At 40.4% G+C, this 17,742-nt stretch overlaps 1 protein-coding gene and 1 pseudogene across 2 annotated transcripts in view; both read left to right on the top strand.

Annotated features, from left to right (window-relative positions):
* The window catches only part of KLB (klotho beta), a 31,896-nt gene that overhangs the window by 10,117 nt on the left and 4,037 nt on the right, over positions 1 to 17,742 (top strand). For both annotated transcript variants that reach the window (XM_006188988.2, XM_032496024.1), the window contains 3 exons: positions 7,889 to 8,399; positions 10,127 to 10,395; positions 15,281 to 16,421. In XM_006188988.2, the coding sequence (XP_006189050.2) occupies positions 7,889 to 8,399; positions 10,127 to 10,395; positions 15,281 to 16,421 (1,921 nt within the window). The remainder of the gene's footprint in view (positions 1 to 7,888; positions 8,400 to 10,126; positions 10,396 to 15,280; positions 16,422 to 17,742) is intronic.
* On the top strand, positions 1,120 to 3,975 carry LOC116667825 (annotated as a pseudogene).

Consider the following 17,742-nt stretch of genomic DNA (forward strand, 5'->3'; position numbering starts at 1 on the left):
AGGCTGAAGGATTTAGTTCTAATTTTAGTTTTGCATTAGCTGAGACCTTGGGCAAGTCGCTTATGCCTTGTGCTTCAGCATCTTATCAGCATCTAATAGAGAGTTTTAAGAATTGGACCAAATGTTCTCTAAAGTCCATCCTCTACTTCTGTTTAACAGGCAAGAACACAGAACTTGAAACAACACAGCCTGGGCTTGACTTAGCTTGTGAACAAGCTACCTTACCTCTCTACTCTTGGTTTCCTCTCCTCCAAAAGTATAATAATTGTACTTACCTCTCGAGATTTTAATGAGGATTAAATGAGATAGTACATGGAAAGTGCTTAGAACAGTGCTCAGCATGTTTAGCACTAGATATATGTTCATTCTTATTACTGCTTATGTTATTAATTTTCTATGGCTTTGTAATTTAACTAATATAAATTTGACTTAATCGTGAAGTCACTCATCTTTAATTACCATTTAATTATGACTTCTTTGAAGGTGATGCTGTACTAAATGCTATGCAACCACAGCATCCCTGCCCTTTCAGTCTGACATAAAAATCACCATCCTCAGTCAAAACAGCCAAGTGTAGAAGTGGCCTCTAAGGGATACATTTAGCCTCTGACACCAGTGAGGACAATATCCAATGTCAACAGTTCTGGTTCTAAGAAAGAGATGCAGGGAATTACATATAAACATTACATGCTGTACTAGGCACTTGGACAATAGCATGGTTTTCTGAACACCCCCAATTTGCTGGCAGATCGTCCATGGATTTTCTAAGTGATCCTAAATTCCAGACACATATAGATATTTTATTCTCAACATGCAAGAGTGGGATATTGTACCCTCATTCTAGGACTGTTTAGTTCTTTTAGTAACCAAATACAGCAGAAAGAAACTATAATTTTATAACAATACGTTGTGGTTCATGTCAAATGGCCTTTCCCCAACAGCTTCAACATTTAAAAGTGATGTGACATACAGAAAGCAAGATGGTTTTGTTAAATAATCAGAGGGGCCTGGATTCAAATCCTGACTGCACCACTATCCAGCCTCTCTGAACTTCAGTTTCTTCTCTAAACTGGGAAAAACAAAACCTGCTTTGCAGAGGCCATACTATCAACAACGTATATGTCAGGCGACCAACAAACCAGCTGCTCCATAGTGGGCATTCAGTCAGCAGTGTTCTATCAAGGCTCTTCCCTGGGCATCCGAATGTGCAACTGTGAACAAAACAGAGTCTCTGCACTGCAGAAGCTTGTAGGCTGGGAGTGGATCATGTTGCATGGGCCTGAGACTTACATAAAGAAAAAAATACAAAATCATGGACATGAAAGTTGGTACAGAAGTAAACATCTATTTAGAAGGGAGAAAAATATTACCACAAATTACTGTAGTCTTGGAGATTCAGACTCCTTATTTTCTGAGGTCCCTTTGGGAATTTATCAGAAATACTTACCTAGAAATGTTTCCAGTCACTGCCTGGCTCCCAACCCACCTAGCATCTTTCATGGGGACCCAGGCAAGGAGGGGGGGCCTGAAGTTTCAGCTTCCTTAGGTTTATGGTAAATCTGCCTTTGTTGCAGGCCCCAAAATGGTAGGTCTTATTTTTGTTTTTGTAATTATTATATTATTTGTAATTTTCAGAGTGGTTTCTATATTGACTATCTTTAACTTTTCGTTCTTAAATCCTGAGGAAAGCCTTCAAGTCTCTAACCAAGGCCATTTTAGCTTCAATTATACTTTGAGATGTGGTCCTTTTGCCTGAAAAAAAAATTACTAACAGGATCACTATTGTTAATTTAACAATAACAAGAAAGCTTAAAATGTCATTCCACTTTCTGCAGAGTTGGCATGCAAATGTGCTCCTTGGGCAAGGAAACTGAACTTCAGTAAGGTACCAATTTACTGATACTGATTTCTTCCAAGCTCCCTTCTAATATCTAGGGAAACCCACAGATGCTTCATTTTAATAAATTGTAAACTTTATTCTGGACTTCTTTCCTTTGTGTTGCCAGGTTTAGATTCTGGCTTGGGCATTAGTTTAATTTAGTAATATTATAATTGAAATTAGAGTTCTGTAACAGTAATAGGACCTTTTTTTGAAGGAACAAGTATGTTAGAGCTTAGTTTTTACCTGATTCCCATGGGGAAATCCTGAAACTACACAAATCGAGAACAATCGATTTGCTAGAATAAGTTGAAAATATAATGATTTAAAAGAAAATAGGAGGAAAATGAATTTTAATATGACCATTACTGAGTTATTCCAACTATAGAAAACATGAATTTAAGCAGAAACAGACTCACAGACTCACAGACGGTGGGAAGGGATAAATTGGGATTTTAGGATTTACAGATACCAACTAGTATATATAAAATAGATAAACAGCAAGTTTCTACTGTATAGCACAGGAAACTATATTCAATATTTTGTAGTAACCTGTAATGAAAAAGAATATGAAATGAATATATGTATGTATATATATGACTGAAACATTATGCTGTAGACCAGAAATTGACACATTGTAAACTGACTATATACTTCAAATTTTAAAAAAATTTTAATAAAAAAAAAAAAGAAAACATGAATTTGAACCATTAAAAATAGAATGGGTAAATTTTTTCTTTATGATAGGTAGTAACTTTTGTTAATATTTAAATTCTCTCCTAAGAATAATGAGGGTCAGATATTGATTCCAAGAGCATTTTTAAGACTGTCAAAAAAAAAAATTAAGGAAATAAGTGTCACATGATTTTTTTTTAACAATGAACAAAGTTCATATATCCTAAGCACCCAATACATATTTGTGGAATGCGGAATGAATGAATGAATGAGTGAATATTAAATAATCTGGAAGAGTAGCAGTTATAATTAGTAGAAGACTTCATAATATAAAGAAGTGCTGAGTAAACGAAAAAATAAATCAAACTGAAATTTAATCCTAGCCCGAATGGACAATGAACAAACTTAAATCAGCTGCACAAAGATAAATGAGGATGAAAATGTGAGCCATGCGCCCTGGGAGGTGAGGGAGAACTATCTGGAGATCCTCTCTTCCTGCCCACACAGACTTCCCGCAATCGTTTTCCACAGCAAGTTAAATACTTTCCAGCTTGCTCTTTCAAAATACTTCAAATTTAGGTTTGTGTGGTTTTCATAGGGTCTTTACATGTATTACCTCATTCCATCTTCACAGCAATTCTCTAGTGTTTATTTTTAGCTCAGTATGATGGAGGAGGGAACCGAGGCCGCTGAGAGGGAAACGACTTACCCAAGATCTAAAGCTAATTAGTGGCAGGGCCAGTGCTAGAGCCTGGGTGTCCTGCTTTCAAGCCCTGGGCCCTGTCCCCTGTGATACCCTGCAGGAGACTAGCACCTTCATATCATTCTTGATGGCTAAATTATTCCCCAAAAGAGCAATCAATGATTCAAAGCAGATGTCAAAAAACACTTACACTTACATATTTGGAAATATGTAAAACAATTCCAAAAATATGTAACCCTTTCCTGGGATTAAAAGAAGGAAAGAATTCAAACATATCAAAAGCTATATGCCCACTCTTTCAGCCATCTTGGAGAGGGCAGAGTCCTGCTGGGAAGAGGACTTCCAGAACAGTGAATGTGTCTGGAAGGCTGTGGTCCAAGGCCATTTGTGCTGGCTATAAGAGGGGTCTCCGGAAACAGAGGGAGCACACAGCTCTTCTTAAAGTTGAAGGTGTTTATACTCGAGATGAAACTGAATTCAATCCAGGCAAGAGATGTACTTATGTGTACAAAGCAAAGAATAACACAGTAACTCCTGGTGGAAAACTGAACAAAACCAGAGTAATCTGGGGAAAGGTGACTAATTCGTGCTCATGGAAACAGTGGCATGGTTCGTGCCAAATTCCAAAGCAACCTTCTTGTTGAAGCCATTGGACACAGAATCCATGTGATGCTGTACACCTCAGGGATTCAGACCTATTGAAAAGTAAATAAATAAAAACGTGGAAAGAAAAAAAAAAGCTATATGCCCAAAGTTAGTTATTACAACATTATTTTTTTGTTTGTTTGTTTTTGTTTTTTTAACATTTTTTACTGATTTATAATCATTTTACAATGTTGTGTCAAATTCCAGTGTTCAGCACAATTTTTCAGTCATTCATGGATATATACACACTCATTGTCACATTTTTTTCTCTCTGAGTTATCATAACATTTTGTGTATATTTCCCTGTGCTATACAGTGTAACCTTGTTTATCTATTCTACAATTTTGAAATCCCAGTCTATCCCTTCCCACCCTCCACCCTGCTGGCAACCACAAGTCTGTATTCTCTGTCTGTAAGTCTATTTCTGTCCTGTATTTACGCTTTGTTTTTGTTTGTTTGTTTGTTTGTTTGTTTTTGTTATTACAACATTATTTATGACAGGACAGAAGGAAGGAAGAAAGGAAGGAAGGAAGGAAGGAAAAGAAGCCAAGCTAATTTTTATCAAAAGAGGGAGATGACTAAGAACATCATATTTCATCAAATTGGTGAATTGTTATACTCTTAAGATTGTCATAAAGACAAAAAATAACCTGGAAAATGTTAAGCTGATTTTAGCTGGGAAATATATTTGGAAAAGCTGGAAGGGAACACAGAAATACAGTTTTTTAAGATTGTGGAGTTTTAAAGTAAATTTTTACTTTATTAAGTAGCTTTAACAGTAAACAGGTTTATAGTTCACATGACAATATTTCAGCCAAAATGTGACTAAAATCATGCATAGTTTTGGAAATTCAATTTTTGACAAATGATCAGGGGTTCCTTCAATACAGACACGCGTGATGTGCTAGGTGTCTTCAACCATGCCTTCCAAAATCCTCCCTTCCACCAGTGTCCCTTCCATGTCTTCCTGACCTCTAACCCCTTCTACATCTTTGTTTCTAAAGTTGTCCAGCTATCTTATTTGCTTCCTATCATCCATAGAACTTATCTGAGTCGGACTTCCAGAAGCATCAAAGAGCTGCTATGTTAGATTAGAGGAGGGAACAGAATGAGATTTTAGGCCCCTGGCTGTCTCTCAGTGACATCAGGCCCTGCTATCTGCCTCAAAAAGAAAAGGCTGACTTCCCCTTTAAGCTACTGAATCTAAAGAACAAAGGTTGAAGCTCCCTTAAATCAATCATTCCAAAGGTAGATGGCCTTGTACAAGATAGAGGGTAACCTTGGAAAATCACAGAATGACTGTTGTGCAAGGTTGCAGGGCCCAGGTTGCACTCCCCCACAACTCCGTTTCAATTTTCCCAGCAGATCTCCTTTATGAATATAGGACCAAAGGACACACAGAGATGTCCCTGTTTCATCAAGAGTTATGACAAATTCACTATTTCGGAGCAACACTTTTTACACTGTTACGTGGCAAACAGGATCAAGTTATAACCATAAGTGCTGCACAAAGAACTTCCCTTACATTCTCTACCTGAGAATGGAGAGGCTGTCTCCACCCCAGAGCAAAGATAACCCTACATACCTTGATAGCCTATGCAAATAGCAGCAAAGGTGAAAGAGACATGGCGGAACACGAAGGTCACCTTGGTTCATGACAACACATGCATATGTGTATCTGGAGAGAGATCTATCTCCAGAAAACTTGCTTGGAAAGCTATTGCAAAGGTACATGTCTGTTGTCTTCTAAGCTGTCCTTTTCCTCATCAAAGTGCTGATGTAACCAAGATTTTATCATTTAAGTCATCTTTCGTATAATCACTGAAATATGCAATAGAACACCTATTTTAAAGAAATTCCCCCCTCCTTTTTTTTCCTATAAGAACCAGGTAATTGCTACTAAGACTGGTTTAATACACTTACACTGATTTTATCTCACTCTCCCTTTAGTGTCTGATGGCATCGTATCTGCGAGGCAGCTGTCTATGGCTCAGAATCTTACGTGTGTTCAGCGCTTTATGGTTTACACATCAGAGGTGCACACCTACCTTGAAGAGGTGTACTAATCACTGCAGCTTTCACGGGTGAAAGCTCTGAGGCTACCAAGGGATTAAGTAAATGATTAGGATAAAGCAAAGAATACCTCCCTTTGAATTCTAGTAATGCATGGTTGCTTTTGTTTCGAATCAGGAAAAAAGCAGTCAAGACTTTCTGCTGTGATTCCTGCCCCAGAGAAGCCCAGAAAGAGCAGCTGAGACCATTTAATGTCGAGTCTGCCCTGGGCTCCCCTGAGATTCCTTCCAGAAGCTAGAACCTCAGGTTGGAGGCAGGAGAGGAGGCTACGGTCTGAACACTTCTCTGAGAAGAGCGCTCTTAAGGATCCTTGGGGAACATTTGTGTGCTAAGTGGTTCCAGGTGAAAACTGAGTAAGACTAGGTAGATAGAAATAATATCTCGAGGCACCTACTTCTTTAGAAAATCTTTCACGGGATTATTTAAATTAGCTATTCTTTAAATACAATGCAATACTACTTGGCCATAAAAAAGAATGAAATAATGCCATTTGCAGCAATATGGATGGACCTAGAGATTATCATATTAAGTGAAGTGAGTCAAAAAGACAAAGACAAATATCATATGATATCATTCATACATGGAATCTTAAAAAATGATACAAAGGAACTTACTTCCAAAACAGAAATAGGCTCCCAGACATAGAAAACAAACTTATGATTACCCAAAGAGGAAAGGAGTAGGGGGAGGGATAAATTCGGAATTTGGGGTTAACAGATATACGCTACTATACATAAAATACATAAACAACAAGGACCTATATTTGTCTTTCTCTTTCTGACTCACTTCACTTACTGCGATAATCCCTAGGTCCATTCATGTTGCTACAAATGGCAACTTACTGCCTTATTTTATGCAGTTTTATATATTTCTCTTTCATACGTTTCAGTCTTATTTTCCCATTAAGATTATTGGCTCCTGAGAGCAAGTCCCTGCACCATTTATTTCAGCCTCTCAGGGCAGGGCAAGACGGGCACTGAGTAAGGGCTCAGCAAGTACCTGTTAAATAGACTGGAAACCGATCATGAGGCTCAGTGTGAAGAGAGCTCAACCAGAAATGTAAACCCCAGGAGGACCAATAATAATAACATCCATGTTTAAGCAGTAGCTCTTAGGTGCTCTATTCAATGCTACATATCTATACACACATTAGCTCTACATCTAACAACAACTTTACATAGGGTATTGTTATTTTCAACTTCATTTTATAGCTCAAGATATGAAGAGGTTTCAGAAAGGTTAAGTGACTTGTCTAAGGTCACTATGGTTAGTAACTGAACGTCAAGCCCAAGTGTGCTGACCCCAAACCCCACACTATTTCCACTGGCTTTCTATTTTGTGCCATGCTTGTCACCCTTTTATAATAACAGTAATAATAGCGAAGGCTTATACAGAGGTTACTCTGTGCCAGGCACTGTTCTAAAGTGCATTAACTCATTCAATTTTTACCACAGGCCTAAGAGATGAGCTCTATTATTATCCATTTACAGAATTTAGAGATTGTATTATCCTGGACTTCTCAGTGAGGGCCAAAAGAAAACTCTGTAGAACAGTGGAAGATTGCTGCTCTGAGTCTCTTTATGGAGAGGAAGAAACCCTAGATTCCACATGGTATCTCACCTGCACCCAGCCCCATGAGGGCCCAGAAGTGAGCCAGGGAGAGGAGAAGTTAAGGTGGAGCTTGCACAAGGGCTCTCTGCCTGCCCCTTGGCGATCCTACAGGAGATCCTTTAGGTTGGAACCACAGGAGAAGTGAACAGCATGCAGACTTTGAGGTCATCAGGGTTCCCTGGCAGCTTTCCCCTACATCATCCTTTGCTTCATTAATTTGTCCATGAAAAAACCTTCTACCAGCCAACTCACAACCCTGTGTATAAGGACAATAACGATTAATAATGTTTTCTTTTTATTAGGCTCATTCAAAAGTTTGGCATAACTACAACAGAAATTTCCGCCCACATCAGAAAGGTTGGTTATCGATCACATTGGGTTCCCATTGGATTGAGCCAAACAGATCAGAAAACACAATGGATATAATCAAGTGCCAGCAATCCATGGTTTCTGTGCTCGGGTGGTTTGCCAACCCTATCCACGGGGATGGCGACTACCCAGAGGTGATGAAAAAGAAGTTGCTCTCCATTCTACCCCTTTTCTCCGAAGCAGAGCAGAATGAGGTGAGAGGCACAGCTGACTTCTTTGCCTTTTCCTTTGGACCCAACAATTTCAAGCCCCAGAACACCATGGCTAAAATAGGACAAAATGTGTCACTCAATTTAAGAGAAGTGCTGAACTGGATTAAACTGGAATATGGCAATCCCCGAATCCTGATTACTGAGAATGGCTGGTTTACAGACAATCATGTGAAAACAGAAGATACCACAGCCATCTATATGATGAAGAACTTCCTCAACCAGATTCTTCAAGGTTAGTTGCACATTAGCTCAGTTTTAAAAATTGTTTGGAATCCTTAGGCTATAGGATACTTGAAGTCGATTGAATATACAATTATTGTTGTTGTTGGACTTTTGTATGGTCCAATGTGGACAGAAATTTTTTAATGTTTCTCTGTCCTTTTTAGATAGAAGTTTGAAAACAAAATAATTTTAGACTGTAGATACATCCTTAATTGGCAATAAGATGCTGTTTCATTCCTTTAAAAAGGACATAACTGCTGAGACAGACACATATAAAGCTCTCTTAACGACAGTACTTTAGTCTAAGATGCTGAGAGCTTTTCTTGAAATTGTGCTCCTTTCACTCTACTACATGACTGAAATGACAAAAACGTCTAAAGACAAAGAATGGCCATGAATGGCAAAGCTGGGCAATTTTTGTTGCTCTTGGATATTTCTCTAACTCCTGCTTATCCCTGCATTCCTTTTCCATTACTCAGGTAGTGACATCTGCAGATGGCTGACTGAAATAATGGAGCAGAGGACAAGCTCAAATTAGGATGATACTGTCCCCTACAGAGCTGGGTTCCATTTCACTCAAACATAAAGGAATTCTCGGTAGATCTTTCTACAACACTGTAGCTCTCTTTGAAAGTCACAAGCTTGGAGAAAAATCCTAGGTTCTGCAGGAGAGAGTGTTCAGGGAGGTGCCCCAAGGAGAGCAAGATCCTGTTGCCCCAATCCACAAAAGGAGCACCTGGAACAAGGCCATGCCCAGCCAGGGGGCACGTGCACAAGGGGGCCTCCAGAACAGAGACCTCTGCCTACAGGGCCTGGGCCAAACGCCATGCACTTGGGCAGAGGGGTGTCATCATTCCATCTCTCCTACAGCACCAAATGGACTAGAACCAGGGCCTGCTGAAACATACTTATCTCACTGAAATCTCTTGGCATGGATTTTCCATCTTTTAGGAAAAGGATGTCAGTGATAAAACCCCCTAAATGCAGAAATGAGGAATTTCTATGAGAAAAACGAAAGCTTTTAAGCAAAGAAAAAATGGTTCATGATTGATCTGGGTATGTGTTGTTTTTATTGCCTATTTCATTTTTACCTAATTCCCGGATGTTATTGAATCGAGTTCTAAAGCTAGGAAGTTCCTGAGAGATCATCTTTTCCAGTCTTTTCTATTTGCAAGTGAGGAAACTGAGGTCACGAAACTTGCCCAAGTGCACCCTCCCTGGAGCATAGTGGAGCAAGCCCTCTCACCTCCTCCCCCTCCACCCAGTCAGTTCTTGTTCTTGGTGCTTCTGTCTCCTCCTTAAATCTACATCCACATATGTTAATTCTCAAAGCTGATGTTTCAGTCCTTGGAGGATTGTTTCATAGAAGATAGTTTGTCCCAAAATGGGAACCAATCCAAGCTTGAGAAACTCTTGGTCACGAGCTGGCAGTGGCATTGGTCCCAAAGGGTTCTGGAAATTACTATGCCCCCGGACACAGACTTGCACACTATGTCTCAGGAATATTTAAAATTTGATCCTTTACCTGTGTCATTGATTTAGGAGGACCATTCTAGATAAAAATAACTGACACTTTTCAAATAGAAACATGAATTTTTCTATCTCATATAATAGGCCTACAAATTAGGGAAAAGGGTATTTTCACAATATGCTTCCCCTGGCACATCATTAGGCAAGTCCTGAACACAAACCGGTGGTTAGGCCTCTGAACACCTCTGCTTTTTTCCTTCTGTACAGCAATAAAGTTTGATGAAATACGAGTGTTTGGTTACACTGCCTGGTCCCTCCTGGATGGCTTTGAATGGCAGGATGCCTACACCACTCGCCGAGGATTATTTTATGTGGATTTTAATAGTCAACAAAAAGAAAGGAAGCCCAAGTCATCAGCACATTACTACAGACAGATCATACAAGACAACGGGTTCACTTTAAAAGAGTCCACACCAGATGTACAGGGCCAGTTCCCCTGCGACTTCTCCTGGGGCGTCACCGAATCTGTCCTTAAGGTAAGTGGCTACTTACAAATTAACCACAAAGCAGAGCAAAGAGTACACAATATTTTATTTCATTCTACTCAATGAAATCTAAAGCATAGCTGTTGGACAATATCAAAGACCATGATTATTTGGAGGTTATGGGGGATGTTGGAGAAAGAGGGAGGAAGAAGAAAAGATTTGATGCCTACTGAGAGCCTTTCATGTGCTGACTCACACTGCCCCTGAGAAGCATCCAGTCTAGCAGGAATGTACAGTCATTTTCATGAGAGGCATTTGTTAGCAGCGTCAAAATTACAGGGAAAAAACTTCATAGATTTTTGTTTTGCCAAAAGCAAATTGTTAATGGCCTTTTATTTAAGTGATTCCTGTCATTTGCTAAATTTGGGTCTCCGTACCCCAGTTGGGCCTTCCAACTTGTGTCGTTCTTCACTTTCAGTTGTTTCCTCAAGTGTCACCTCCTCAGTAAGGCTTCCCTCCACTCCAAAAGGCATAACCCTACACCAACACCTCTCATTCCCCTTTCCTGCTTGCTTTTACTGCACAGCATTCCTCACTCTCTAATACACTATGTACTTCACACATTTTTCTTTTTTTCCTCCAGCTTTATTGAGGTATAATTGACATACAATGTTGTGTAAATTTGAGGTGTACAGTGTGTCGATTTGATGTTTATATTATTGTGAAATCATTACCACTATGGCATGAACTATCACTTCCATACCATCACATGTGATTCCCATTTCTTTTTTGTGGTGAGAATATTTAAGATCTACTCTCTTAGTAACTTTCAAGTGTATGATACAATACTATTAGCTATAGTTACTATGCTGCACAGTAGACCGTCCTTTAGCGAGTTTCTCCCCATTTCCCCTACCCCCCAGCCCCTGGTAACCACTTTATATTTTTTCTTAGTGATCACCTATCTTCCCCTACTAGAATGTAGACTTTCTCTGCAAGAGATGTTTGAGGCTTTGCTGCCTGCTATCTGCCTTACTAGAGCAGTATCAGGCACGTGGCAGGTGCTCAGTGCACAGTGAATGAATAAGGTCAACTTTTAGAGCCAAGGGAGCCCTTAGAGACCTCTTATTCCAAATCCTTCATTTTATAGAGGAAGAAAGCAAGACCCATTAATTAATCACTGAGACCTAAGTGACTTGCCCAAGGCAACACAAATAGTGGTAGAACTATTGCAGACAACCCTCAAACCCCCAGATGCGCAGTGCTCTTTCCAAAATAATAACTATTTTTGAAACTCCTACTATGTGCCAGGCACTTAACTGCTCTGTATATATGCATTCCGTCTAATTAATCTTCAAACCTTCATTTTATAGACAAAGAAACTGAAGTTTAGGAAGGTTACATACCTTGTCCAGGTCACTCGTATCTGCCTGTCTTCTGACCATTACGCTGTAATACCGCACAATACCACACCATTGATTGTATTCTAGAGGCATATGGAAAAGCAAGATGTGCAAGGCATGGGACCAGACAAAAGAACCCAAACCATGAGTAAGCAAAGTTCACAGGTTATGAATTTCAACCCCTGCTGATATTTAAACATAACTTTAGTAAAAGCTCAGAGATGATAAAAGGGGAAAAAATAGAGAGAGTATTATAAACATAGTGACTTGCCTTCAGTTTGTGCCCCCTAGAGAGCCACCTACTTACCCAGGGTCTATCTCCTTCTCTACATGGCCCAGGCAGGCCATCTTTTCCCTACCATTTCAAGTAGGTTTATATTTTCCAAAATTCCAGAACCAGCAAAGAGAGATCCCAGGACAGACAGGAGTTCTTGCCTGTACATGACCCAGCCAGCAAGTTTCTACTTCATCTGAAGACCCATCTGTTTCCCTGTAACTGACACTGTAAATGTCTGCACCCTCTGAGGACCCTATTCCTTCTCCTAAGAGCAAGAGCTGATCACTTGTGTCAGGGAAAATAATTCTGTGATCAGCCAGGTCTGGGTTTCATGCTCATACCTGGAGCTCAGCAAGGAGTCAGCATCCCTTGAACTTGGACCAAGAGTGAGGATGAATGGTTTGTGAAAAAAAATTAGAGTGTGTTTGAAAAATCAGCCAGAGGATGTACGAGCAGATGCTGGGTAGTCAAAAGACTAGATGCCCTCTATAGGAAGACTGACAAAATGAAAATAACACTTTTTACTATGCTTACCCACACACACATCTTATTTCCCTCAACCTTTTTCTCCAACACTTTGTTTCAAAAAATTTCAAACTAGTCAATAAACACCTATAATCCCTTCATCAAGATTGGCCGAATGTTAACATGTTGCCATGTTTGCTTTCTCTCTGTATCTCCATTTATGAACCATTAAAAGGCTACAGACATCATTACTCTTCACCCCAAAATACTACAGCATATATCTCCTAAGAACAAGGACATTCTCCTATTTCATTATGTATTATTAGACTCGGGAAATTTAATATTGATTTAATATCATTTAACATACAATTCATATTCAAGTTTTCCTAAATGTTCCCAAAATGTCCTTTATAGACTTAGTAAATGTTCTTTTAATCACAAACAAGGAACACACATTGATTTTTTGTAAATCTTTATCCTCCTTTAATTCAGAGCAATCCCCCAACGTCATGGTATTGACATTTTTGAAAAGTTCAGGCCAGTTGCTTGTAGAGTATCTTATGGATTTCTGTTTCTTTATTAGATTCAGTTAATCATTTCTGGAAATAATGTTACATATATGATGTGTATTTCCCAATACATCACATTAGGAGGCACATGAAGTCAGTTTGTTTCATTACTGAAGACATTAGTTGAAGCTGTAGTCACCAGATTTCTTGGTTAAGGTGGTGTTTTTCAGATCTCTTAACTGAAAGGTACCTTTTCCATTTGTAATTAAGAATTAATCTGATAATAGTACTTTGAGACCATATAAATATCTTGTTCCCCAGCAACATTCAACCAATAGTCTTAACATTGATTCATAAACCTTGCCTGAATTATTACTGTGTAGATTGCAAAATGGTGAATTTCTAATTATATCATTCCTTCTATCTGTATTAGGTGAATTATTTTAAATTCCATGTGTTTTAATTGTCATTGTTTCATTGCACTTTTGATGCTCAAATTATCTCAGATTTGGCCAATGGGATTCTTTCAAGCCGTTCCTGTGTCTTTTTGACATTTACCTTTCAGTTTTTAAACACTTCCTTATTTTTCTGGCACAAGACACAGCAGCATTACCTCATTCTTTTCCTGCTCCAGACCTGGAAAAAGCCACTTCTCCAAGGAGACTAGGACCCTTTTAGAGGAAAACAGTACTATAGAACCAAGCTCTGGGAGCTAGGGTTGAGATCAGGGTGCATCATTTTAATTATTTCTTGTAGCAGATTAATCACACCCACTTGCTAAGACTGATGTGTTCCAGAGGTTTTAAAAGTAAGGCAGGTTTTCCTTTGATTGTGCCTTACTTTATGGCAGAATTGCCCTTTGTAAGTACCCTTTCCATACCATGATGCTCTGAGGTTTCAAAACACTGCAACTGGCCATCTAGGCTAGGATTTTACTCAAATAATTATATACAGATTTAACTTCATGCTCACATGATCAATGTTCTCTCAGTTTAATGTTCTAGATAACTGGTTGGCAGATGGCAAGTGGGCAATGATATGATTTTGTAATTAGACTATGAAAGATGACACACGAGAAAACAATTAGAGGGAAAATATTTACCAAAGGTTAAGTACCATTTATTCCAGGTGCATTTAAATTCAATCATAGGAAGAAAAAGCACTTTAAAACAAATACAGAACTTTTACTTTCTCTTATTAATCCTGAATTTGGAAATGTTTTTCTTAAGCCCTTTTCTGTTTTAATTTAGACTCAAGGGCCTAGCAGGCAATTATTGCAGGGAAATCAAACCCAAGTCTTAAGTACCTTATGTTTGTAGAGTGCTTTGCAGTTGACAGAGCAGTTGCCCAGAGTCACTGACTCCTCACAGCACACCTGTGAGGTGGGTGAGATTGCTCCGTCACTATACAGAGTTGCTAAGCCTGAGTTTCAAAGGGGCAGAACTATAACAAGAGTTATAGGGCTCTCTCCTTGGCGGAGGGACAGGGAATGGGACATCGTCAGATCCAAGAGTCAAATGGGGAATTTCTGGTGGGTAGTTTACAGTCCTCTCCTCTCATATTCCAAAAACTTTGTATAAGGAGGGTGTTCATTATTCTCGCTTTGGATGAATAAATGCTATGTTCTCACAGGCACATGGGTGGGGGAGAACAGATTGATGCACATAAGATTATCATGTAGACTTTTCAAATAGGGGGTGTTAGAAAATGCATTCAGCAAGTGCAAGGGGTCATTCCCTACCCCATCCTACTGGCCTCTTTTAGGAACTGTGGTTGGGGTCAGCCAGCCTCCTCTAACCCCAAGGCTGATCACAGTGAAATTTTCTACAACTGGAATGTTAAACTTTGCCTTCAGTTTATAGTATGGTTTGAAAGGTCCATCTTTTGTGATTCCCTTTAACTGAGAGTCAATTTCCAGATGCAGTTGAACTGAATCACATGAGACCTCCAATATATTACCTGGGTTTTTGGAATGAACAAACTGGAAGACAGCTTCTTGGTGTTTTCTGACAACTTGTCTTCCAAGCCCTGGGTGTCGTTCCTTCTCTGCATTTTCTGGTCTCCCTGGGATATTTCAAGGGCTGGAAGGGAGGATAATCCATCAGGCCTTTTCTCTGACATCAGCAGGAGAAAAGGTTGTTGTGAAGAACATGTGCCTCATTTATTTTCTCTATTGTCAGTGAGAGGCAAAATGCAATGAGGCTCTTCTTCCTCTCAGAGGATGTATGCTAAGAGTCTGCCTGCCGGGGTGTGCTTTACCTGAATGTGATTGTTTTTCACAGCCGGAGTTGGTGGCTTCCTCCCCACAGTTCAACGATCCTCACCTGTATGTGTGGAATGTGACGGGCAACAGACTGTTGCACCGAGTGGAAGGAGTGAGGCTGAAAACACGGCCAGCTCAATGCACGGATTTGGTCAGCATCAAAAGACAGCTTGAGATGTTGGCAAGAATGAAAGTCACCCACTACAGGTTTGCTCTGGACTGGCCTTCAATCCTTCCCACTGGCAAACTGTCCACAGTGAACCGACAGGCTTTGAGGTACTACAGGTGTATTGTCAGTGAGGGGCTGAAGCTCAACGTCTCCTCCATGGTCACGTTGTACTATCCGACCCACGCCCACCTAGGCCTCCCCGCGCCTCTGCTGCACGGCGGCGGGTGGCTGAACCGGTCCACCGCCCAGGCCTTCCAGGACTACGCAGACCTGTGCTTCCAGGAGCTGGGGGACCTGGTGAAGCTCTGGATCACCATCAACGAGCCTAACCGGCTGAGTGACATCTACAACCGCACAAGTAACGACACCTACTGGGCAGCCCACAACCTGCTGATCGCCCACGCCCGGGTCTGGCACCTCTATGACCGGCAGTACAGGCCTGCGCAGCGCGGGGCCGTTTCGCTGTCTCTGCACTCGGACTGGGCCGAACCCGCCAATCCCTACGCCGACTCGCACTGGAGGGCGGCCGAGCGCTTCCTCCAGTTTGAAATCGCCTGGTTCGCAGAACCCCTCAAGACCGGGGACTACCCGTTGGCCATGAGGGAGTACATCGCCTTCAAGAACAGGCAAGGGCTCTCGCGCTCCATGCTGCCTCAGTTCACCGAGGAGGAGAGGAAGCTGGTCAAGGGCACTGCCGACTTCTACGCCCTGAACCACTTCACCACCAGGTTCGTGATGCATAAGCGCCAGAACGGCAGCAGCTACGACGCGGACAGGGACATCCAGTTCCTGCAGGACATTACCTGCCTGAGCTCCCCTACCCGCCTGGCCGTGATGCCCTGGGGAGAGCGCAGGGTGCTGAGGTGGATCCGGAAGAACTATGGAGACGTGGATGTTTACATCACGGCCAGTGGCATCGACGACCAGTCCCTGGAAAATGATGAACTCCGAAAATACTACTTAGAGAAATACATTCAGGAGGCTTTGAAAGGTGAGTTTCTAGGGGCATTTCAGACACAGTGGAGTATGACATACCTAGTTAATATTAAAAGAATGAGGGGAACAAGTTCATTAGTGACAGTGTCACTTCACCATGGAAAATTTGACAGGTATAGAAAAGTATTTTAAAAACACCTGAAATCTCACTCCCCCCACAAAAGCACCCAGACTTCTGCTGGCTAGACATCTTTAATACAACTGAGCTTACACTGTAATAGTCTTGTAGCCAACTTTTGTCTTAACATCACATTATAAATGTGTACCATGTCATTAGAAGTTCCTTGTTAACATTAATGGTTGCTTAATATCTCATATGGATATATCTCTGTGTACTTAACCACCCTCTAATGTTTGACATTTAGGTTTTTTAACTACTAAAACATAAGTATCATTCTATATAAATCTTTCTCTTCATTTCTAATGATCTCTTTAGGATGGATTGCCCAACATGGTATTATTGGGTCAAATATTAAAAAATAATAAACACCAGTGTTTGTGAGTGCTTATCTCACATACTCTTCCCAGCACTGGCTATTATCACATTTTTTTAAAATGTGATTTTTAAATGTTCCATGATCAATTTGTTGAAGCTGCAAAAAGCTCCCAGAAATTTACTCACTTATTTGGCAAGTATTTATTGAGCAGCTAATATGGGCAAAAGCTATTCTGGACACTATATCACCTTTGAACAAAATAAAAATTACCATCCTTATGGGGCCTACGGTTTTCTGGGATAAGGGTCAACAAACAAGTGTAAGATATAGTGTGTCAGAGGTAAAAAGGTCTTTGGGGAAAGAAGAGCAGCAAAGAGGATGCCCAAGGGTGGAAGATAGAAGTGGTTACAATTCTAGAGTGGTTAGACTGTACACCAGAAATTGACACATTGTAACTGACTATACTTAAAAAAAAAAAAAAGAGTGGTCAGAGAACTTCAAAGATCTGGAGAATTGGGGCAAAAAATGAGGTAGTTACCTAACAAAGGTGTTCCAGGTGAGAGAAGAGCACATGCAAAAACCCTAAAGTGGGGGCATGCCTGGCCTATTTGAGGATCAGGAAAGATGTCAAAATGGTTAAATCATGAGCAACGGGGAAAGTAATAGATGATGTCAAGGAAGTAAGGGAAGAGGCAAATCAGGTAGGGCTTAGTAGGCCACTGTAAGAACTATGGCTCTTACTCTGAGACAGGAAGGTTCCGAAAGGTTTTAAACAGAAGCGTGACATGATCTCACACTTGAATTACTCTGGCTGCTCTTTTGTGAATACGTTGTAAAGGAGCAAGAATTCACACAGTGAGTGTTGCACTGGTCTGGGTA

The sequence above is a fragment of the Camelus ferus genome, chromosome 2 (genome assembly GCF_009834535.1).
Source record: "Camelus ferus isolate YT-003-E chromosome 2, BCGSAC_Cfer_1.0, whole genome shotgun sequence".
In the NCBI taxonomy this organism is placed as follows: domain Eukaryota; kingdom Metazoa; phylum Chordata; class Mammalia; order Artiodactyla; family Camelidae; genus Camelus; species Camelus ferus.